The sequence below is a fragment of the Gopherus flavomarginatus genome, chromosome 8 (genome assembly GCF_025201925.1).
Source record: "Gopherus flavomarginatus isolate rGopFla2 chromosome 8, rGopFla2.mat.asm, whole genome shotgun sequence".
Taxonomy (NCBI): Eukaryota; Metazoa; Chordata; order Testudines; family Testudinidae; genus Gopherus; species Gopherus flavomarginatus.
In genome coordinates this window covers 30,617,856-30,642,381 of record NC_066624.1, presented here as the reverse complement: position 1 = coordinate 30,642,381, position 24,526 = coordinate 30,617,856, and the positions used below count along the sequence as shown (strand labels likewise).

General features: G+C 39.5%; 1 protein-coding gene and 1 long non-coding RNA gene across 5 annotated transcripts in view; one reads left to right on the top strand and one right to left on the bottom strand.

The window, feature by feature from the left end:
* The window catches only part of DACH2 (dachshund family transcription factor 2), a 544,577-nt gene that overhangs the window by 16,249 nt on the left and 503,802 nt on the right, over positions 1-24,526 (bottom strand). For all 4 annotated transcript variants that reach the window (XM_050965050.1, XM_050965047.1, XM_050965049.1 and 1 more), the window contains 3 exons: positions 7,579-7,724; positions 6,786-6,933; positions 580-723 (listed from right to left, as the gene is read on the bottom strand). In XM_050965050.1, the coding sequence (XP_050821007.1) occupies positions 580-723; positions 6,786-6,933; positions 7,579-7,724 (438 nt within the window). The remainder of the gene's footprint in view (positions 1-579; positions 724-6,785; positions 6,934-7,578; positions 7,725-24,526) is intronic.
* On the top strand, positions 20,389-20,892 carry LOC127056818 (uncharacterized). Its single transcript, XR_007775918.1, has 2 exons — positions 20,389-20,461; positions 20,570-20,892. It is a non-coding gene; the product is annotated as an uncharacterized LOC127056818 (long non-coding RNA).

Here is a 24,526-nt window from a genome sequence, read left to right as displayed (position 1 = left end):
AGCTGCGCCCTCGTTGAGGTGGTTTCTGTAGAGTGCTGGGAAAAATCTCTTGCAGCGCTGTGCCGCGACTACATAAGCCATGTTAAAGTGCTGCCGCGGCAGCGTTTTAATGTTGCCAGTCTAGACAAGCCCGTAATAAGCTTAATAAGTCTTCAGTTTGAACAAGTTTATAATGAGTTTGAACAAGTTGAACTTTTAGAATGAAATTCAATAGTCATGAAACTATATCTGCACAGATGGGAAAGTCACAGAACCTCATGCAAACTGAAACCCACAAGTTTCACACAGCCCCAGCCATCACTGTTAACAGGTTTCTAGGGTAATAATGTGTAGTATTTCCTGGCATTCCTGCATTAGTTGTATGTCTGCCCTCCTCTTTCTTTCTAGATCTAGATCTTGTTTAATTTATGACCCAGAGCACTTGACTTCAATTTGTTTTTTAATTATGTCTGGACAAGGCTCATGTTTAAAAACTAAACTTTGTTTTTTGCATCTCTAGTACTATTTTATATTTTCCAGATAATTAGAACTGATTAACATAATTCTAACTTAAGTGTCAAAGTCCAACTAAAACGTTACCATTTAACATCCTGAGACCATCACCCGACGTGGCCTGTTTAAGTGCCTGTTCCACTTGTTCTCTCCTCTTTGATTCAAACTCCAGGGCTTCCTGCAATTTTCTCTTTGCTTTTTTCTCTTTCTTCAAGCGCTTTTGAATTGTTGCTGGAAAATAAATGTAGTGCAAAGATTTCATTAAGTAAGCTATAAATAATGCTTTCATAACAAAGATACTTATCAGCTGACATTCAAGCTCTCTGGAGCCAGGAGAGGAAAATATCAGAAATGGGCCTGTTACAAAAATTATAGATCCATATCCAAAATGTGAAATGTTTGGATCATTAAATTTTAAATGTCCTGATCCCGCTATCCTCAATGGGAGTGAGCAGTCCCATTGATGTCAGTATACCATTCAGTGTAGGCAAGCATGACAGAATCAGGTTGAGGGACCAGCAGTGAAATTTGGACTAGTTTTGGATTTGCATTTCACAAAGTTTGAGGGAGTTTGGATTTGAAGTTTTGTTCTACAACCATTCTAATAAAAATTTAATTTCCTCAGTAATGACATAAGTGTCTAGCCTTCCATTCCAACTCTTCCCTTCGTCATTGAGAATATTAGACCCACCTTCCCCAATGACTGTTTGCTTTCTATATACAACTCCAATTATATTAGTAATATATGCAAAGCAGGTGTCACATGCTGGGGATCAGTGATATTCACATGGACATACAGAGCATTTATTTACTACTTTGACATCCAGTGATATTTTCCAATATTAAAAGGAAATGGAATTTGCTATGTCTGAATTTCCAGGTACCATAAAATCTGGAATGATGAATAATAATATAAATACTATTATGGAGTTGGGGTGAAACTTCATGGAAGCTGGTGGGCATGAGTGTGTCCTTCATTCACGATAAATGTAAGAAGCATTCAGACTCATTTTGGAATAAAATGGCTGAAACCGCAGGAGCCACAACCACTTGCAAGGCCAGGCAAAAGCTGAGCTATGTGGGTAGAGGTACTGCACCAGGAACTGAATGCAAATGCAGGGGGTTGGATATTGTTTGATGGAGGTGTCTGTATTTGTGAGCAGAAGCAGCCCAAGATATGCAGAAAAGGAGAAAGCCAGGAGACAATCAGAACAGTAGCAGGAGCGTACTTCTGAGAGAAAGCCCAGAGAGAGATTTTTGGACATAGTGTTAACTGGAAAGAGGCTTGGAACTGTCAGCAAAGAGACTGCCTCCTGCTGTTTGAGTCTTATTGTGTTCAGGAAAACAGGCCTTTGTATATTATTTGTGTTTAAATAACAAAACAAATCAGGACTGGATCTAAGAAATATCTGATTCTGTCATCAATTTCTCCTCCTAACAGAAAAAACCCACCAGATCCAGACTCCAACACTCAGGTCAAAATAGGTAAAAGTATTATAAGAATAATATCTAGCTCTTAAATACTGCTTTTTCATCAGTAGATCTCAAAGCACTTTACAACGGAGTTATGTATTATTATCCCCATTGAACAGATGGGGAAACTGAGACACAAAGAAGTGCAGTGACTTGCCCAAGGTCACCCGGAAGATCAATGGCAGATATTAAGGTCTCCGGAGTCCCAGGAGCATGCACTATCCATTGGAATGCCATTTTCTTTGAAGAGCTCAAAAAATGAATATGCCTTTCCTGAAACTGCTTCAGTATCCTTTATGATAGTTGGGAAGATTAAGACCTAGATTCAGCTACCTTGCTTCAAGATGAGTTCAACCTTATTTTACATGCAGTCCTATTGTTTCATTGGTAGGGGAGCTACTTGTAAAGAACAGTGCTACATGCCTTGAGGAAGGGTGACTCAGTCCCTCAAATATTAACTGAGAGCATTAAATGGAAACAAAAGCCCACCAGGAAGAATAAAAAGGGCAAGTTAAAAAGAGGCCTAGATGTTGGCGGGACAAGGAAAATTACATTAGGGTCATAGGAGCAATAAGCAGGAAATCAGAGAGGGAATCATGTCAACAGCTTAGATGTCTATACACAAATGAAAGGAGTATGGGGAATAAACAGGAAGAACTTGAAGTATTAATCCAAAAGATAATTTATGATTTAATTGGCATCTAAGAGACTTGGTGGGATCAGTCTTGTGACTGGAATATTTATATAGAAGGGTATAGCTTGTTCAGGAAAGACAGGCAGGATGGAGGAGGGGTTGTTATTTTATATATTGAGAATATATATACTTGTTTTGAGGTCCAGCAGTAGGTGAGAGACAGACCAATTGAAGGTCTCTTGGTAAAGGTAGAAGGGGTACAAAATAGGGTTAATGTCATGGTACGGGTCTACTGTAGACTATACAGTCAGGAAGGTGTTGGATAAAGAATAACAAAAATATCCAAAACACAAGACCTGATAGTAATGGTGGACTTTAACTACCCAGACATCAGTTGGGAAAGAAATATGGCAAAACACAAACTTTGCAATACGTTCTGGGAAGGTATTGGGGGGGACTTTTTGTTTCAGAAAGTGGAGGAAGTAACCAGAGAGACAGCTGTTTTAAGCTTGAGTCTGAACAGCAGGGAGAAATTGGGAGCAAATATGAAGATGGAGGACAATTTGAGTGACAGTGGCTCTGCAATGATAAATTTCATGATTCTAAGGGAAGGAAGGAGTGAGAGCAGGAGAATAAGAACAATGGACTTAAAAAAACAGATGTTAACAAATTCAGAGAACTGATAGGTTAGGTCCCATGAGAAGGAAATGGAAGGGGAAAAGGAGTTCAGGAGGACTGGCAGTTTCTTAAGGAGATATTAAGGGCACATCTGAAAACTGTCCCAATGCGAAGAACAGTAAGTAAGAGTTCAATATGGCTCCCTCAGGTGACCTTTAATGACCTTGGCAAATAGGTCTGAAATCAACAATATGAATTTCAGTAAAGAAAAGTGCTGTAGGAAGGAAAAATCAAATGCACAACTACAAAATGGGGAATAACTGGTTAGGTGGTAGTACTGCTGAAAAGGATCTGGGGGTTATCAGAAATTGAATAGGAGTCAACAGTGTGATGCAGTTGTGAAAAAGGCTAATATTCTGGGATGCATTACAAGGAGTGTCATATGTAAGACATGGGAAGTCGTCATCCCATTCTACTCAGCATTGGTGAGGCCTCATCGGGAGTACTGTGTCCAGTGCTTTAGGAAAGATGGGGACAAACTGGAGAGAGTCCAGAGGTGAGCAACAAAAATTATAAAAAGTTTAGAAAACCTGACCTATGAGAAAAGGTTAAAAACCTGGGCATGTTCAGTATTGAGAAGAGAACCTGAAAGTCTATAGATATGTTAAGGGCTGTTAGAAAGAGGACGGTGATGTTTGCCATGTCCACTGAAGGTAGGACAAGAAATAATGGACTTAATCTGTAGCAAGGGAAATTTAGGAAAAATGTCCTAGCTATAAAAGTAGTTAACCATTGGCTTAGGCTTCCAATGGAATCCCCATAATTGTAGGTTTTTAAGAACAGAGTGGACAACCACCTGTCAGGAATGGTCAAGGTATAGTCCTGCTTCAGCACAGGCAGCTGGACTTGATGACTTCTCAAGGCCCCTTCCCACCCTACGTTTCTATGATTCATTGTCCCGATCCCCTTTCCTTCTCCACCTTCTGCATACTGCAAAGGAAAGAGAAATTGTGGTGTCGCATGCTTCAGCTGGGTGCTTGTCCCAGTCCCTATTGCTGCTACTGGGCACTGGGAGTGGCGTGAGGCCAGGTGATTAGCTGTCACCTGGCTGATGGAAGAGGGGAAGGAGAGAGACAGTCTGCTTCCCATGCATGGTAGCCATTGCAAGGTCCCGGTTTCATCTCTAGCATATCCACCTTTTAATTAGCATGCTGGGGACTATACTGGTTGTCAGTTTTGCGGTCTGGAAGTGATTTTCCCATATGGTGAAATTGACACAAAGCTGTATGGGTTTTTCATGTTGAATTACAATTATCATAACTTTGATGAGTTCAGAAGGGTCTAACTCAGGGCCCTAAATCCTGTGGGCTGCTTGGCCATTGGTTCTGGACACACATGGCATGGCAATGTCTGCTGCATTTTGTGGCTCCCCTCATCTCTCCTACCTCCAGCAATAAGGTGGGTCAGGACCCTAGAACTGAGGGTGCATGGCTTTCACATTCACCCCAGATTTACAGTCCATCAGGGCCACCGGTGTCCATTGGTTCATACTGGACAACCCTGCCAGATAGTTTAGGGTGGTTACCCCAGTCAGGTAATAAAGTTACAGCCTCTGCATTTAACCATATTATGGTGTCTGTGGCTCACTGTTTCCATGTTCACATCAGTTGTTTGCTGCAAGTACTTTACCCAGCTCTCTCTAGCAATATAGTTAGAGGACAACCAAAACCAGCTTCTTTACACGTACAAGTAGTCTCCACTGAAATAACTGGCGTACTCAAAGTCAAGCGGCCCAGCCTGCATTGAAAAGTCCTTTCAACTAATTTCATACTACATTTAAAACTGAAGTTATATACTGAAGTTATAGTTCAGATCATCTCAGATGAATATATTGCCAATGTCCATCTATCTGGTCTAAGACTGCAGTGGAAGGACTTTAGTGCTTTTTAATATTTTAAAATATAATCAAAATACTTCCTTAAAGTAGAGAGGGAATGGTTCTCTTATCACGTAGATTATAAAGTTGTGGCAGCTTTATGAAGGTATTTAATTCTGTTTATTTTCAGATATAGCAGCATCTTGAGACTACCAAAGCCTGATTCAGTTTCAATCTTCCAATATGCTTTCTTACTCCATTTAGCCATAGAGGTTCTTGCCTGCAGCAAAAGTGCTGCAGTTCCACTATAATGTGGGGAGGGGGACATGATGCTGGGAATTCAGCAATCTCTGAGCACTCTTTTGTGTAACAAAGTCCAGGTCCATGGGAGCTCTTTCTGCATTGATGGAGATGGTCTGGGAGAGGAACAAAACCAAGGCTGATGCATCAGTGATTGTTGGTGAAACTCAGTCCTGTACTGGAGGCCACCAAAGTCTATACATCACTTAAGTCTCATGTAAAGATTGTGATGGTTTAAGTGAACCTTAAGCAATGTACAGATTTTTTGCTGGCCCTTTACATAGGGGTGAATTTCATCTTCTGAGAATATACCAGGCTTTCTTTCCTTTGAATTATGGGGGTACAACAAATTGCAGGTCCTCTGCCATTTAATTATCTCCAGGGAGTTTTCTCTCCATTCACTTCTGACTCCTAGAGTTTCCCAGGCCAAGCCCATCTACTCAGGCTTGACACTGAGAACAGGAGTTGTCCCCATAATCCAGTCTTAACTTCAGGAGAAGCTGCAGATATGCATGTAAGGGTAGAATTTTGATATAATCCATGGACAGTATTTTAGCACGTTCAGTATAACTTCTACTCATTTCATATTTGCCTTAATGTAGATTCTGAACTTTGGACAAGTCTGCTCTCTTTGCAATACCACAGTGAAAAATGTTACACTTAAAGACTCATATTATAAAACTAACACAATCATGGTGCTGTTGTGATTATGTTTCATGTTACAGCCTTACAAGACCCAGTTTAAGAGCTATATCGTGTTTCCCTCCACAATATGACAGGAGAATTAGTAAGGTTATTTGCTTCTGATCTAAGGGAAGGACAGTTTTGGATAAGTATCTTCTCCTCCCAACTGATCCATGGTGTGACACTGGAGTCATCTGCAAATAAAGCTAACTGACTAGCCTCTCTCTTAGTGTAATAATTATAAGGATGGGCTATTTCAGAGGGAAGATGATGAAAGAAATTCTGGTGTAAACACATTTTAGAAATGTACTTTCCTTGTGAATCTTTCTCAAAATAAGACTGCTCCTCACTGGTGAAGACAATAGTTGGAAATACAGAATAAATTAAAGCTGCCAGATCAAGAATTCAAGTTAAGAACCCACAGATGGACTGGTAATAATACATGTGAAAGCCATGGAACTGAATCAGCTCTCAACTAGGGGAGCTGCCAAAATATTTTGTGGCCAGTTATCCTCTAGGAAACAGTCCTACAGTCATTTTTTTTCTGATCTGCCTGAAGAAAAACGTGTTTTACATTAAAACTTAAATCTTTCTTTAATAGTTTGTCCACTACTGCATTATGCTAATCTATGATTGCTAGCCAAGCCCAAGTCACCAGCAGCTCAGAGAAGGCAAAACATATCTAAAGTCCATTCTTAAGTCACTTACCTCTGCTTTGCAGCTCAGCTGTAAGTTGCCTTTCTAAGCTCTCTCTCAGTTCTCTCTCTCTACAAAGCTCCATCTTTAACTCTTTCTTTTCCTGCTGTATCTGTTTTTCCTGGACTCGTGCATTGTCCACTGCTACTTTCAGTAGACCCTAAAAGCACACACATACATCAGCCTTATTAAAAATTACACTTAATCTCAATGGTAGCATAAAGCATCATCATTTGATCTTATTATATGTAGAGAATAGAAAAAAATATGACTTGTAGACCTTTGAATACAACTGAGATGATTAGGCAGCTATATCATATTTTATATTCTATGAGAAACTTTGGGGTGTGAACTCATTCAAAATAGCTTTTCCAAATTCATCTTGTTGATGTTTTTTATCACACAAAAATGAAACTTAAGTAAAAGACACGTGAGGAGTCAAGAAACACAAACAAAAAGAAACTGCATATATGTATATGCATGTTCTGTACAATTGAGGGAAAAACTCAAAGAGAGACATCTTACTGCTGTTCTGAAAAGTTTAATTCTTGCACTGCATTTGAAACAAACTATCAAGTGTAGCTAGCATTCTTCAGTTTGCTTAAAAAAATCTCATTAAAAGATTACACCCCTATGTAAAAGGTGTATTACACCCCTATGTAAAAGATCTGATTTTACAGATTACTCTGAATCCATAGAAATATGATTTTGTAGAATGTATGAATTACTAAATAAAGGGGAATGCTGCATGTTCATTCTTTATGAGTTAATTTATCATTATGTAGCTCTGGTCCCAATAATTTACCTGAATGTTGGTTAATAGAGTTTCTACTGATGATAAACCATCAGCAAAAAGAAATGGTGCAGGAAATCCAGGAGGCAAGGTCTGTCCAGCCAGTTGGACTTTATCTAAGGTTGGTTTCATTATTGGAATAGCAATTTGGACCTCTTCTGTAAAGACATATTAGAAAGCAACATCAGAAAGTTAATATATTGGCAATGGCAACCTTCTTACACAGGCAGGTGACTGAAATGTTTAAAGGCCAGGACGTAATTCACCTTGAAATCAACTCATAACTATTATAGCAAAATTGGCATTGTTTGTCTTACAGCAGCAAGGATTGTGATTACGGTAAGGCTGAAAAATAGTACAAGTTAAAGAAAAACCATGCTGAGCAGCCTGGAGGAGGTGCACGAATATTATGTTATACCCCAAATGTCAGTATATTACAGAATTATAGCTATGTTACTCAGGTCATTAGATCTGAATTGTTTATCAGAGAATAATGAAAAGTAGGGTTTTTCTGTTACAACCAAAGACATCCTCTATAGTTCTCCTTCCCTTTAATTTTCTCCTCCCAGAGTCAGCAGTATAATCAACTCAGTTATTCCCTCTTGCCTTGATGACATTGAGTCTCAGTTGTATGTGAAATGTCAGTGCAGATTTTCCTACAGAGTATCTTGCTATTGTCATCCTTTCAAGTGTTCAGCATTAGCTAAACATGCTTTGAGTATTTTAGGTGAGTTGTTTTATCTAGGGTAAAAAGAGAAAGGGTGTATTCTGAAGTAAGGGGGCAGTATCATGGTAGAGTAGGGAGAACCCCTTCTGCAATTTACAATATGTAGCCAAACTGGTGTGCCTTTTATAAATTGCAGGATCCTGGCCCAATATAGTATTCCCTATTTGACAGGCAACACATTGCCTCTCCATGATGTAAAAAGTTAATCTTCAAAGAAACAACATAATTTTTAAATGTTTTTCACCAACCTGTCTGAGCCCAAAGCATTTTTTTATGAATTAACGCTGTCACTAATGAATATTGTAGAGCAGTAGTTTTCAACCTGTGGTCCGCAGACCTCTCAGGGTCCACAGCCTATGTCTAAGATTTCCAAAGGGGTCTGGCACCACCATTTGAAATTTTTTAGGAATCCACAAATGAATAAAATTTGCAAACCACTGCTGCAGAGCAATAACTGATATATCACCTTTTTTTAAAACCCTCTACACATAATGGATTTAGTATCACGCTTACTGCTGAGACCTATAGAACAAAAAATCTCCAGTTGGTTATTTTACATCAGATGTTTTGTTGTACATTCTTTGAATCTAAAATGTCTAGAAATATATCTGTGTAGTGTCCCTTTGGAATCCATGAAACATCCCTTTAATTCCTTTGGCAGTTGCAGAAGTTATGAAGAACATCTTCACAGCAATTGCTTTTTAGTAAAGCTTGAAACTAATATATTGATCATAAATTCATGATGCATGTGTTTCCTAAAGGCAATTGCACAACCAATCCTAATAGTTTCATTTGTCAAGTCCCTTGGTCATATTCATTCTAAGATTTACAATTAGATCACATCACATTTACAGGGCTTTCCCCCACAGCATTTAAAAAAAAATGTTGGAGGGAATCAGTACATCAGTTACAAATACTATGACAGAAATTAAACTGCAGGTCTTTACATTGAGAATGTTATATAGCTTGAAAAACAAATTCCTTAGGCATCTCTTGAACAAGATAACGTGTTATGTTTCTGAAATACATTTGCCGACAACTAACCCAGGAGTGCTAGTAGTTTTCCTGTATTTATTGAAATCTATATTAAGGAGTATTTTGTCTTCACTGTGTGGGAGCATTAAATGGAACATCTTCATAATGATGCCTCAATTATTAATAACAAAAACCTACATCAGATTCACCTCTATACAGCTAACATGTTAGAAACTGGATTTATGTCATATAAATTATCTGTTTTTAAACAACTGTGGTTCATATTCAGACCATTGCATTCTTACTGATTCACCATTTCCCCTGTTTAAATATTTTATATAAGAAGTAGAATTCTTAAAATTAATTGATTAGCTGTTGCATATGATATGACACAGAAATGACATTTATGCTACAGAGTTAAGGCAGGCTAAACAAAAGTGGCATCTCAAAAGGAGAGCACTACATAAAGTATGCATAACAGAAAACTATAACAGCTTTAAAATGTCTAGAAATCTCTCCTACTTGGAGATGAAAGTAATACTATTAAATTGGCTGAAAGGAAAATTACTATTGACTGTGAAGACAGGTTTCATGGTCTATGGTTTGTAATGTTGCTATACAGTAGATTGAAGTTTCAAAATAGTATTACTCTTCTTTAAAGAGAGAGACACAGCTAAATTAGGTGCTGCTTGCTGCAGTGAGGATCAAATGCAAAAAGAATCATATTTCATCAGACCTAGTCAACACCAGGAAAATAAATAGAAATATAAGAGGTATGCAGGCAATGATTCATTTTGATAATCTGGCCCAAGAGAGACACATAGAGACAGCACACAGATCTAAGCTTCTACCAGAAGACAAATAGGACACAGAGGGTGGGAACTGGCATGACAGTGTAGCAGAGGTCACATCGATTTTCAGCAGCAGTTTTCACACAGATGAGATAACCCTGGACTCTATTTGGCCCATTGTTCATATCCTACCTGTCCCACAAGCAATAAATTTCCTAGTCCCAGAAAAAGGGCAGTAAAGAAGAAGGATTCTACTTATGACTCCTTATGATTAAGTTTTTGTGCTAACCAAACATGCTTTGCAGACCAAGGTCACATTGCATGTTAAAGTCTATAATAGCTGAAAACTAGTAGAAGCATATTATGTTTTAGCGTATATGGGTGGAAACTGTCAAACCATTCATCATTTTTTTCTGATTGAAATCACACACTGCAAAGATGAATGATAAATGCATTAGAAATCTATTTCAATCTTGTAATAGGTCTTCACATCTGAATGGTGTCTACATTTTGTCCACAGTCTAAATAAGTGCACACATCAGAAATGTATTAGCGAGGCTTGAGAAATCCTAACTGACAAAGTAATTAAAAAGTGGACAAGTGCTGGAAGCATATTTTGTGGGTTAAATAAGTACATATTTTTATAATAAAAGGAGAAAAGGTTTTGTTGACTGAAACATTTTGAATTTAAAGCCCACTAGAACTGTACATATTAAAAGCAGCATTCATACATATAACACAATAGAATAAACAAGAAATACAGCTGGGACAACTACTATCTAACCAAGGACACAAACAACCTTTCCATTTATTGAGGCAAAGTGAAGCCTGCTTTTATTGAGCCTGTTTGTTAAACCTGGCACACTTTGTAATAGCATTCAGGAGTCCATTTAGAGGGCAAGTCTTTTTATTTTAATTTCTTGCTTGAGGCTGTGCTGACTAGACATAAAGGAAGGCAAGAATTATATTTGCAGAAAAGAAATATACAGTAAATACCAAGAATGAATAGAATGCTACTCCTGAAAATTACATTTTAGATGGCTAAAAAAATTTCTGTAGCTCCAACAGCTCACTGTAGTTCATCTTCTGGCTCACCAGTCTCTTGCCCAGTCCTGATTGGGAAGTGAAACGCCATATGGACTAAAAATCAGGACTGGGAATAGATGCTATTGACTAGTCTCCAACCTGAAAGTGCAGCGCACTACCAATAGGCTAGTCAATAGTTTTATTAAAGAAGAAACCTGCTAGTTAAGCACATTCTTTTAACTCTGTGTGATATGCATCTCACACACGTGATAGACCACGAGTATGAAAACAATCTAGTTCCCTTCTATTCACATCCTAAAACATTATTTATAAGCCCACCAAGTTGGCACCCATTGCTCCTGATTGGCTAACGTCTACACACAGCTGATTAATTTTGTTACCCTATCTCCCCAACCCAAGCACCTAGTAATAGCCTCAAAGGGTTTACAATTGAGGAGAGGTGACAAACGTGTGGGGCTGGGTTGGCGAGGCAGGGTAAAAAAATTACTTGTGTAGGGCTTAGCCGTAGGTTGTCAGAACTAGCACAAATATAATCAGTTGGGAAACTCTACTGGCAATATTGGGGCTGACTCAGCTGCACTAGCCCATAAGACTATGTGTGACCGTAAGCGCCCTCTCGCTGCCAAGTGGCAGAGGGCCCACCATACATTAACTCACATCAGGTCTGACACACACAACACATACTTATCATAATATTTATCTAAAAGCAGCCATATAAGGGATCATACGTAAGCTGGTGACACACTGGGGCTGAGAAATCATTGTGTTATGTATGTATGGGTAGTGTAGAGAGAGGGTGTTTTTTTTTAATATGTGCGTGCTGTAAATATGGTCTTAAAAAAACCCCTGTGTTTGGCAGGCAGAGCATGCAAGAAGCCTGACAAAGCAATGTGGCTTTCCTGTCTGACCAGCTTGATTAACAATGAAAGTATATTTACATACATATAAGGTAACCAATGCCATCATGCAAACAAGCAGAGAAGACAACTTAGTAAACATGCCAGGTGACAGAGTCTGCATCTCAGGATACCCTCCTGGCTCTCACAGTGGAGACAATGGAGTGTGAGTAACATAAGGGAAGGAAAAAAAGCCTTTTTATCCACCTCGTAGGGTGCAGCACCGTATAAGTCTGTGAAAGTTGGAGCCTCTTGGCCTGAAAGGAAGGAGCAGCTGGAAACCAGCTTAAGTGAGAAACTGTTGTAGGCAAAGATATAACTTCCTAGACTTAAGTTTTAGTTTCTAGCATTTTTTTTTTGGTTTGTAACCATACCAGGCTCTTTTTCTCTTGCTTAGTATCACTTAAATTTCTGGTGTTTATTAATGAATCACCAGTGCTATTTAGGCAATGTGCCCTGCTTGTGATGGACAAAGACTTCTCAAAAGTTGTCAAGAAGAAATTAAGAATAACCATGATAGTGATAACCCTTTGTATTTTTTTTCTCCAAGTGATGAAGTGGTGGAAATCTACATCCTTACAGGAAAGGTGTAGACAAAATGGGGGGAAGGGATTGAAGATATAGTTAAAATACCTATTTTCCTCTGCACCAACTTACTGGGATAAATTAAAATGTCTGTCTACTACTGAAAACATTATTCCCTTTCAACATTTTTTTTAAATCAAATTGCCCCCTATTTTAGGACCAGGTCCCATATGTTTCATTAAAGGAAAAATATTCTGCAGCAGTGTATTCTCTCCTGTACCTATTTAAGAAAAGATGCCTGTAGTTGTATATAGTAGGAGGTATAGAACTGTGCACTTATCTTTTAGAAGAACTGAACATCTACAACTCTAACTGAAGTCAATAGACACTGCTCTCTAGTATCACTGTAGTCTCCCTGTATGCAGATTTAGGTCCTGATCCTCCAAAGGGATGCACCCACAAGGATACTTATGCCTGAAAGTCAGTGGAACTCTTGACAATTTATTTTAGTAGGATTCTCATCAAGCTAAGGGTTGACACCTGTGGATCCTCTTGTAGGCTCAGGCCCTCATACTTACCCAGGGCTGTTTATCAAAATGAAGATTTTGTTTAATTTTTTTTTTTTAATCTTAGCAGCTTCAATGCTTCCTTAGTAAGTCGTGAGATCAGTTTCCACTATAGTGGGACAGATAGTAAAGAAGATGTGTTTATTTCAAACATGTATCGAATATATATGAAGTCTGCAACGACAGTTATCTGTCTGCAATGACTTAATCGCTCTGCAAACCCTCACTGCTTCTGTGCCAGGAGGTGAGCAGTTCCTTTCATCAATGAGTAAAGTGATGCCGCCTCCTAATCTGGCACAAGTCAAAAAAATTTACTGCTTTAAGCATGTGATTCAGGTGCCAAATTCAAAGTAACTCCTTTTTTTTCTTAATTACATTCAATGAGGGCAATTATTCCAGTATACCAAGTTTAAATCGAACTTTGGTCCATTTAAAAAAGGGCTCTATATCACTTCATGTCACAAAACTGTTTTTCACTAGTGCACTTTACCCCTCACTTTAACCATAAAACTTAATCATTATGTATGAATTTTCAGGATGCCCTAAAAGCTCTGGAAGCTAGCAGTAAACAGTAAAGCCAGCTATCCTCCACATCACCTTATTCAGTTCCCTTGTGCTTTTCATCCACTCACTCTAAAAATCAATTTATTTTGTTTTGAAGAAGTGTTGAATAAAACCTTGTAATTGTTTTCAACACATCTAGGGGAAAACGTAGATCACTTCTATAACACTTGATGCAATGTGAAGGCTTAAGAAAAGCAGACTATTTGCAGTAGTAAATAAAAGAGAGAAAATAGTGCAAGCAATGCATACACTGCCGTTTCTATAGAGCTGTTTTCAGGAGTTATGAGGGTACATTTACCAGGAGGATTTTATGAAGTAGGCACTTAGGAAGTATTTCAATGGAAGGACGAGTCAGAGATAGCCCTGGAATGGAAAACTTGACTAGAATAGGTTGAAACAACAATTTGCAGTTTGTCTTTAGCTGTACACTCTTTAACAAGGGACACTTGGATAATTATACAGATCTGACATTTACATCAGTGGGCTCTCATTAGTACCATTGAAAATTATACCTATTTATAGTTGCACATATTTAAAATATACTTGGCTCTTACAATAAAAACTAGTAGTTTTTATTAATTTAAACCTTAACAAGGAAAGAATCAAAGTTAGATGAGATTTATTTTGCAATATTGAATAAGGAATTGAGGAACAATGCATACTGTTTGCTGATGTCAAGCCTGGGAAATGGTCTTGAAAGCTGCTTTACAAATAGCTTGAGTGTAAAAATCGACATGCAGGGTTTAATAAAAACAAACTTCAAAAAAAATCCCACCACCACCTGGGTACAGTTCTGTTCTTTAACAAAACTCCTAAGTACAAACAAATTCTACTCATACAATAGCCATTTCCTATAAAATACTTACCAAACAATATATTAAATAATATCCTACTATTTAAAATTTGTAGTCTCGTTATTTTATTCTAGTTAGGTTCTAATAGGAATTATGCAGCTTTTGTAACTTGGATGCTGAGTTTTGAACTGATGTTCTCTTAATGGACCTTTACAAAGCAGTCCTTAGTCCTACAGGAAAACTCAAGTACTATCAAATTTTATTTGCCATATGACAACTTTTTGAAGCTTTATTAAAATAACAGGCACCCACTAGTGCCATTCCCCCGCACAAATATACAATTATTATTATTATTAATAAATATACAACTACAAAAGCAAGGATTTGAACTATGCTGTAAAAGCCAAGAACACTTGTATTACAGAGCTTTCCAAAGATATCTCCATTGTGGATCAGAGGGATGCAAAGTAAGAGAGGGCAAAAAACTATGGTGTCTACAAAATCTTTCTGAGTTAACTGTTTCCTATTCAAATTAACATGTGTTTCTCATGATAAGGTTTAGGTTTCACTGCTGTCAGACTATGCTTCCATGAGATTTAAACTCTCAAATGAGGTTGGGTGGGTAAAACTTGCCAAGAAAAAAAAAAAAACCTTAAATTTTCTTGGCAGATTCAGCCTTTTTCTATTAATGTTGAGATTATTTCTTCAACTATTTTGTTGCAAATATTTATGACTCCATATGGAGCAACAGATGTTGAAGGGAAGGCATGGCAGAAAAGACTTCTTTTTCGGCAATTACTCTACTACTTGTTGTCATACTGTAGGTGTTTTTAAGTGCCTCTCTTTGCTCACTGCCTTGTCCTCTCACATACTGTAAGAATGTCAGTTTACATAATTAGTATAACTTCAGGCCCTATCTATACATAGAGGCGAGTAGTACAACAGGTGGTAAAGATCATGGAGGATGGGGAACTACATGCATCATTCCCTCAACTCTGCTGGAAAATCTGCTCAGAAATTAATATAGTGCAAAGCTGTATTAGCTCCTTAGTGGAAACTGTCCCCCTCCATGCCTTTAAGAGATGCTCTAAGGGCTACAGCCAGCGGCGAAAGCGATACCAGGAGCCATGCTGACAGGGAACCAAAGAAGGCCAAGAGGCAGCACGGATCATCCAGGGGACATAAGGGTTTAGACTTTGAATTCTTTCTTTCAGAGGAGTTGCCTGCTGTGGTGTAATCAGAAGGTTCTAAGAAAATATCAGGATAAAATTTAAAACAATCCCCTTTCCCAACCCTGAACCAAAAGAGACAGTGATCTGGCTATTTATTAACATCTCATTCTCTCTAATAATAATTTAGCTATTTACCACATATAAACACTATATTTTTGTATAGGTTTTCCATTTTCCCACCATATTCTTTTGCTTTAGCTCTTTCTTCTATAGAATCTATGGAAACAATATTGCCATACAGAAGCCAGGCTGCAATATTTTAGCTAATGCAGCAGCAACCTTTTAAGAGTAACAAGACTTCAAACTAAAAATCAAGTTGGGAAAAGTTAATTATTTTTCTTATTTACAAAACCAAATCTACTGTATAGATCCTTCCTGATCCCCATGACCCGGTCTAATTTTAACCCAACATTGCATACATTGGATAAGTCTATACAGCCCAGGTCAACAAACTCAGGTTAGTGAAACTCACAGGCAGGGTTCTGAAGCATAGGGAGGGGGTAAACTTCAGCATACAAGCTCCAGTCCAAGTTTCCACTTTAAAGTACAGTAACTCCTCACTTAACGTTGTCCCAGTTAACGCTGTTTCGTTGTTACATCGTTGATCTATTATGGAACAAGCGCCCTTAAAGTTGCGCAATGCTCCCTTATAATGTCGTCGTTTGGCAGCTGCCTGGTTTGTTCACTGCTTGTCGGATTCTCTGGAAGAGCAGCCCCTCCATGTGGGGCTAAGAACCAGGGGGGCTGGCAGCCCCCCCATCAGCTCCTCTAAATTCCCTGTAAGGTATGTGGCTCAGCAGCTCCCCAGCAGCGTGTCAGCTGTCCCTCCCCCCACTGCTGTGCTGCTCCGGACCTGCCCTCTGCCCAGGGCCAGTGCAACCATTTAGGCAAACTCGGCGGCCGCCTAGGGCGCCTAGTGTTTGGGGGCGCCTAAAAGTCCCCTCAGGGGAGGAGGTGGAGTGGAGGTGAGCTGGGTGGGGGGGGGTGCGCAGGGAGGGCTACCCGCAGTAATGGAGGGGGCACACAGGGGAACAGCTCCCTGCCCCAGCTCACCTCCACTCTGCCTCCTCCGCTGAGCCTGCTCTAAGTCTCCTCCAATTGGCGCTGCACGCCTGGGCGCGGAGGAGAATTAGAGCGGCGCCAGCATGCTCAGCGGAGGAGGCGAAGCCGAGGTGAGCTGGATGGGGGAAAACCCAGGCAGGGTTAGCTGCCGTGGCGGGGGCGGGGGAGGTCTCCCCAGGCAGGGTTAGCTGCCACGAGGAGATGGGGGAGAATCTCCCCGGATGGGGTTAGCTGCCGTGGGGAGACAGGGAAGTCTCCCCGGGCAGGGTTAGTTGCTGTGGGGGGACGGGGTGGAGAGGGGTTAGCTGTCGTGGTGGGTGGGGAGGTAGCTGCTGTGGAGGGGGCTCCCCAGGTGGGGGGCTGTTAGCTGCCATGGGGGGGTGGGGTTAGCTGGGTGGGGGGTGCAAGGTGGAAGTTTCGCCTAGGGCGCGAAACTTCCTTGCACCGGCCCTGCCTCTGCTTCAGAGCTGCTCCAGGGAGCTTCCTGCTTGCTGGGGGAGAGAGGTGCTGATATGAGGCTGTCCCCTTGATCCTGCTCCCCACTCTGTGGCCCCTCTCCACAAAGCGGAGGAGGGGGCCAGGGCTCAGGGACAGAAAGGAGAGAGCTTGCTGGAATCTGTTGCTTCCTGTCTGATCTGCTTAAAAGGGCAACGTACTTGAAGTAGGGTCAGCATACTTAAAGAGGCAATGCACGTCTTTCTCTCACATACTTATGTATGCACCCACCAGCACCTTGTAAAGTTAGCACCTGTGCAGCCATGCATGTGCTGTCAGGAGGAGGAAGAGGTGCACTCCAGCTGGATAGCGTAGGCTCATCATCATGTTCAGTTTTTGCAGGGAAGTGTTTGCAGCCACTGCCCTGCATCTATTGTGTTTCTTCCCTCCTGCCTCAGTCCATGCTGCCATGTAGAGTGTGAGGCTACATTAACAGCAGCATACTAACCTTTGAGGGCTCAGCTGAGTGCTAGTTTGTCATTTAGCAGCAAGGCATTCCCTGGGAAATATTTCACCCCTTTACTCTACCACCTCAACCAAGCTTCACAATCATCATTGCTGTGTACAATATTAAACGGTTTGTTTTAAATTGTTTAAAACTTATACTTTATATGTATATAATGTCTTTTGTCTGGTGAAAAAAATTTCCCTGGAACCTACCCCCCCACATTTACATTAATTCTTATGGGGAAATTGGATTTGCTTAACATCATTTCGCATAAAGTCACATTTTTCAGGAACATAACTACAAAGTTAAGTGAAGAGTTACTATACTGTCTACATTGCTATTTTTACAGCAGTGTTAGCAAGATAACCATCAATTGGTGCCTTTAGATGCAACCAGAATATAAATAATAAATAGTAATCACAAGCCTCAAAAAAAAATTCCCTTCTAGGCAACAAGTGCAAGCATTATTTGTGATACATTTGTTTCATATATAAACACTTTACATTAGATAGTTTATGATAACACACTTGATATCTCACATCTCTTTAAACAGCACCCTACTATTATATTATATTATATTATTAATTATTATTATTCATTATTATTATTAAGTTCTATTTATAATGTAGGTGCATAAACAGCAGTTAAACTTTCAGAATCCTTCAAAATATCTGAAACAGTCTGAAGACTGCATTTCCTACTCCTGGGTAATTATTTCTGTTTTATTAAGGTTTATTTTACAACTGTATGAAATAGGTTATAAAGAACAATTCTGCTATTATGTCCTCCACTGCGTAGGCTTAATAAATATTATATCCCACACCATACATTAAAGCCAAGCAGTGGAGAAAATAAGAGTCGTAGTAATCTCCTCCACTGATGTAAAATACCTTTAATAAAATAGGGGTGTATAACAGTCAGGAACAAATTACTCAGGCCTGCTTTAATAAAATAGTATCCTTAAAGCAGCATTATTCTTAAGGTACTGACATTCCCATTGGTGCTGCAACTGTGTCCTTTCAAAGCAGTATAGCCTGTTAAAATAGCAAGATATCTTTTTGCTATAGAGTGTTTGTGTCCAAGCAGATAGAAGGTTTGTAGAGAATGCATCCAGGGAGCCATAAAACTGGTGGGAAACATATTTCTCTGTGGTATTTTAGTACTTTGAAAAATTCAATCACTGGGAAAAAATGTTTTGCTGTAAACATCTGAAGAGCCTTATAAAAGCAATGGCTTCCCACAGCACCTGCTTAAATAATTTTAAGAGATGGAATATGTCTTTGCTTATCTTCTAAAACTCATAGAGAGCTTCTCCTATTAATTTCCCTGGTGCTGTCAGGCCAGGGCATTTTTAATCAGGAAATAATTATTAGTGGAAATAGGGGGAAATTCACCAGCATGATTATTACATTTTTAAAATCAAGCAAGTCTCAAAAGCGATTACTAGAAAACCCTTTACAGTATGATTTGGACTCTACTTTTGGCTTTATTTAGAAGCGTACATACACACAACAAGAATGATCTCTCCACAGTTTCCTTGCCATAACGCAGGGAAGGAATTCTAAACGTGGCCAAAAAGGAGAACAGCATTCTGTTCCTATATTCCAGTATTTTAATATACTCTATCTTAGACATGCATTGGTTTTACATATACTCACAGACATGAAACATGAGGTATTATTTCCTTCTGAGTTTACCTGCTATCATCTTTAATTTAATACATAAAGTAGAGATGCTATGTCACGGACACTGCCAATAGCATGCCTGACATAGAAAGGCCTCTGGCTGCAACCTTATTTAAAGTTTACATTTTATTGAACTTCAGAGTAAAATTTAAATTACCTATCAGCTCAATCCCTACAGGCTCTTTTCTGCTGTAGACTACTAAGGCTTATGGGAATCTAGTCATCTGGACCCTAACACTGTAAGTATCCAATCTGGACTTTTTCCTGAGAGGAGGCTCTCGTCCACCTATGGTGGGCGACTTATGCTACTGCCTGGTCACAGTTATGCTTTAATCACAGTGGAGATCTGTGAAATTTCCAATTTATTTTTATAAAGAAATGGGTGACTCGGTTTCCCCTCTCCCTTTGTACTGTTACTCACTAGGTAATAAAGGTGGCAAGGGGTTATCTTCTTTCTTGAAATAAGATGAGTAATTCAATAACTGATGAGAAGTCACTTAGTATGAATGGGCTATCAGTAACTAACATCACTAGGAGGTAATTACTGAAAATCTCTCAACAGTTAAACAAATTTGCAGAAGTACCACTCCTGGGGGAAGTTGCATATACAGGTTTTGACCAGGTTCAAGAGACCCAGCAGACAAAGGACCAGTAAATGTATAAAGTGGGCAGCCTGCTATAGGGGAGAGGTCATCCTCATTGGATCCAAGAACTCATATGAGACTTTAACCAAAAGCAACAAATCCTGCTGGAAGGGTTTGAACGACTTCGAAACCTACCAGGGTTTCCACATGGAAGACTGATGACAGCTGGTAAAACAGGCAGGCATATAGGGTTACTGTCTTCAAGATTTGTTTTCTCTGTAATGCTTTTGTTCTCAGTAAATACTTTGCTTTGTGAAGGGTGGCTGATCACTGGCTAACCCTGTCACAGCCCATGAAGACAGCAGGACAGCAATTGCTGAACTAAACTCAGACTTCCTAAAGTGATCACAGTGATCTGCAGGAGGCACATACCACCTAATTCCTAATCTAAGGCAGAAATACAATGTCCGCTCTATGCCTATCCGAAAAGATGACGAAGTCCAGGTTGTCCGGGGACATTATAAAGGACAGCAAATTGGCAAGGTAGTCCAGGTATACAGGCAGAAATACAATGTCCGCTCTATGCCTATCCGAAAAGATGACAAAGTCCAGGTTGTCCGGGGACATTATAAAGGCCAGCAAATCGGCAAGGTAGTCCAGGTATACAGAAAAAAATACGTCACCTACATTGAACGCGTACAGCGTGAGAAGGCCAACGGCACAACAGTCCATGTTGGAATCCATCCTAGCAAGGTGGTGATCACTAGGCTAAAACTGGACAAGGATCGCAAAAAGATCTTGGAACGCAAAGCAAAGTCTTGCCAGGTTGGCAAGGAGAAGGGCAAATACAAGGAAGAAACCATTGAAAAGATGCAAGAATAGAATGGTCTCCTGTGTGTCACCCATTAAAAGAACTGCTAAAATGAAAAAAAAAATTCCTAATCTAAAAAGAGAGCAATGATAGTTACTGCCTGGAGAAATGTGACAGCTCCAGGCATGAAATGTGAGGGGGGGAGGGGTGCTCTCAAAGAGGCCACAAAGGGGTCAGAGGTGCAGTTATTCCAGAACAATGACAGCCCCTCCTTCCTCCAGTCCACAATGCTTGAGTCTGGATTAATACTAAACCATCGGCTGTCCTGCCACGAGGCTGACTTATTCTGAAAGCTTTGACATTAAATCTCAGTGACAGGATGAGTAGTGGGCTCAAATATGTCAGCATTACAACAGCTTCCAGTTACTAAGAGCTTTCTATGTTTATAACAAAGTCAAGGCAGAACTCTCTCACCAAACAATCCTCATGTGATACTCCAGAAAACTCTTCCTAACTCTAAGCTAATATGTCAAAATGGAAAATTCCTTCCTGACCCAAGTGGTGGATAGGATCAGTATATCAATAAAACCAATGTGAACATGAGCAAGAGTCAAATGTTCAAAACTTCCTGCTTTACAATCCAGTAACCGATCAGGCTACTGTTTCCCAACTCATTCCATGCTCTTCAACAAGGTTAGCACCCACCAGAGACCGAACAGAGTGAGAGAAGGAGAGCAGAAAGAAAAACCTAAGCAGGAAGATGGTACATCTCCCCTTTCCCCCCATACACACACCCTGACCCTCTATCTGTTATATCCACAGGTGAAACAGAAAGTCAGGATGGTTTTAGCAATTGGGAAGGAGGAGCCTACCTACTTCCTCCTGGCAGCACCCTGGTAGGGTCATTGTAAACACTGTACACCACAACTTTTCATCTTAATGTGTCATTGGAGTGATTCTCTGTACATCAAAAAGTGTATCAGATGGAACATCTCTTAACTAATAACAAATTAAACGATATTTTACATGCTAATAGCTAAGGTCGAAGATCCTAGGCTTTTCCTGGAACATTTGATGGCCTAAACAATTAAAAGAGTGCAGGGAGCTGAATTTCTAGGGGATGATCAAAACAATATCTGTTAAGTTTCAGAACAGAAGTTAGTTACCTGGTAGGCCCTGACTCCCTACTGTCTTTCTCTCCCTGTAGGCCCTAAAGGCCCATATGAGCCTCTGTGTCCAATTAGCTATACCCAAGGCCTCAAACTGCAAGCCAACATGAGGAAAAACAGACTCTTCTTTCTGTGGGATGCTTATGCTAATGTTTGGCTGTAAAGCTCAGCCCCACATGTAAATTCTGTTAATGATATGCCAACATCTGCCGCATGCAAAACACAAACACCTGAGCTCTGGTCTTGAGAGGTAAATGAAGGATGAATAGTATTAACTATTTTGTTCAAACACATTTATAATGATGAAATGCTCGCATATCTTCCGTCACTGGTTTGGTGTTACTTTTTAAACAGCTATACAATAGGGGAGTTTAGTGGAGTCAGAGTTTTGCTAATCTTTTTCAAGTTTCATGAACTATTTTCCCATTAAGATAGGCTATTATTTTTCAAGGGAAGTTAAAAAAAACACGAGAGACATTTCTTACCAAATGGAATCCTTTACATTCTTGTTTAAAATTAGTTCTTGCCTGGATTCTAAGATTAACAGAGAAATATAGTTTAAAAAAAATAACTACTCATGCAGACATGCATCATCCAAAAATACAGAAATTGTGGCACACTGATGCAAGAGATCCTTTAGTGGGACATTTCCCAGGTAAAGTGGGGAGTATCTTATCTCAAGTAATATTGTTTGATGTTTGTAAGCTGTATTAATTTTTCTGTTTGGTGGATAAATGCAAACATCCATTTAATTTTCAGGGTTTTTTTTTAACACTACTACTTGTTATGGGTTTTAATAACCAATCCTTTGTAAACTGACTTGCTCATTTCAGAAGTATTATATTCCCGTTTTGACACTGCACACCACTCGAGTGAATGCCTGACATATCTGTTCATGTCAGTGCAGGAAAATGAAGCTTAATGAATCCCACCTAATAGTAGCATACTGTATCCATGTGTATGCCATCTTACAGTTTCCTCTGTAAAATTGATGTGTTTGTTCAGAAATTTCTCTCTTGAAAGGACCTTTTATTTTTTGTTACGTTTAACTGCCTTTTTCTGCTCTTGTCTCCCTTGAGTATTGCTCAGATGACAATCTTTTATTTCTTGTGCAAACTCATTTGGATGATACAGAATGGGCTACAGCTGTGTGTCACTATTTAGAGTGTAAAATATGTCAAACAGTTAATGTAATAATATATGGAGATATACCTAGCTCATAGACCTGGAAGGGACCCCTAAAGGTCATCAAGACCAGTCCCCTGCCTTCATTAGCAGGACCACGTACTGATTTTTGCCCAGATTCCCAAGTGGCCCCCTCAGGGGCTGAACTCACAAATGCAGGCCAACGCTCAAACCACTGAGTTTTCCTTCCCCAACTCTTATTCACTCAAGCAAACACAACAAAACGTCACTTTTTAATTGAAGATTATTTACAAGGGAGGGCTGTTTTCTCTAAACTGAAAGTAGTATTCGAAATCAGCAAAAGTCTTGATGTGGTCCACATTGCCTCTTGAGCGCCAATGGTTTTACAAAAGTTGTTGCAACTCAGTGTAACAAAAAGTAGCTCTGAAGCTTGTGCAAACATGCAAATCAGTAGTCACTCAGTCCCCAAGCAATCGTTAAGTACTGCATCAGAAAGTTTATCAATCTTGATTAGTACCTGTAAATGAGTTTTTAAACATTTGTTACAAAAAGTGAAAAAAAAAAAATCAGGGGCCACTCACTGTTCAGATTAATGAAGTAGCATGTAACCTCTCAAACAGTTGTTTTCAAACAACACAAAAAGTTCTTAATTTCATGACCTATCTTGTTTGTATTAATATGCTTTAATAAAAAACACTGACTGAAAATGCATGTTGTATTATTTCTGACACAATTTCCCATGTAAATTGATCATTCAGTCTGGAGCTAAAAGAATTAAGGAACTCTTCCTATAATTTATCTGCACTGATAAGTATTTGACCCTTTGCCCAAAGAAAACCTTTCAAAAATAAGTCTGTCCAGAAAAACTAATGTGGAAAAAAAAAAATAAAGGAAGCAGCAATCAAAATCATTTTGGGTCCAAGCTAAGTATCTGCTGCATGGGTTCTAAGTGCAACCGATTGGTTTTTAGGCACTCAGCACCTTACAAGACACAAATAATATAAATGATTAAACTAGAATCAAGTCCATGGGGACAAATTGTGCTCACCTTATTTGTATGAGAAAGTACCATTGATTTCATTAGGTCAGTTGTACCTAAGAGTATGTCTACATGAATATAAAAGACTCATGGCACAGCCACGGCTGGCCCAGGTCAGCTGACTCAGGTTTGCAGGGTTGGGCTATGGAGCTAAAAATTGTGGTGTAGACATTTGGGCTCGGGCTGGAGCTGAGCTCTCGGACCCTCCACCCTCACAGGGTCCCAGAGCTCGGATTCCCGCCTGAGCCCAAATATCTACACAACAGTCTTTCAGTCCTGGAACCCGAGTTCCGCAAATCCAAGTCATTTTACCCAAGTCAGCCTGGGTAGATAGTGACACTACTAGAATTACTCATGTGAAAAATGCCTGGTGCAGGTAACTAGATTTCATTCTCTAAATAAAT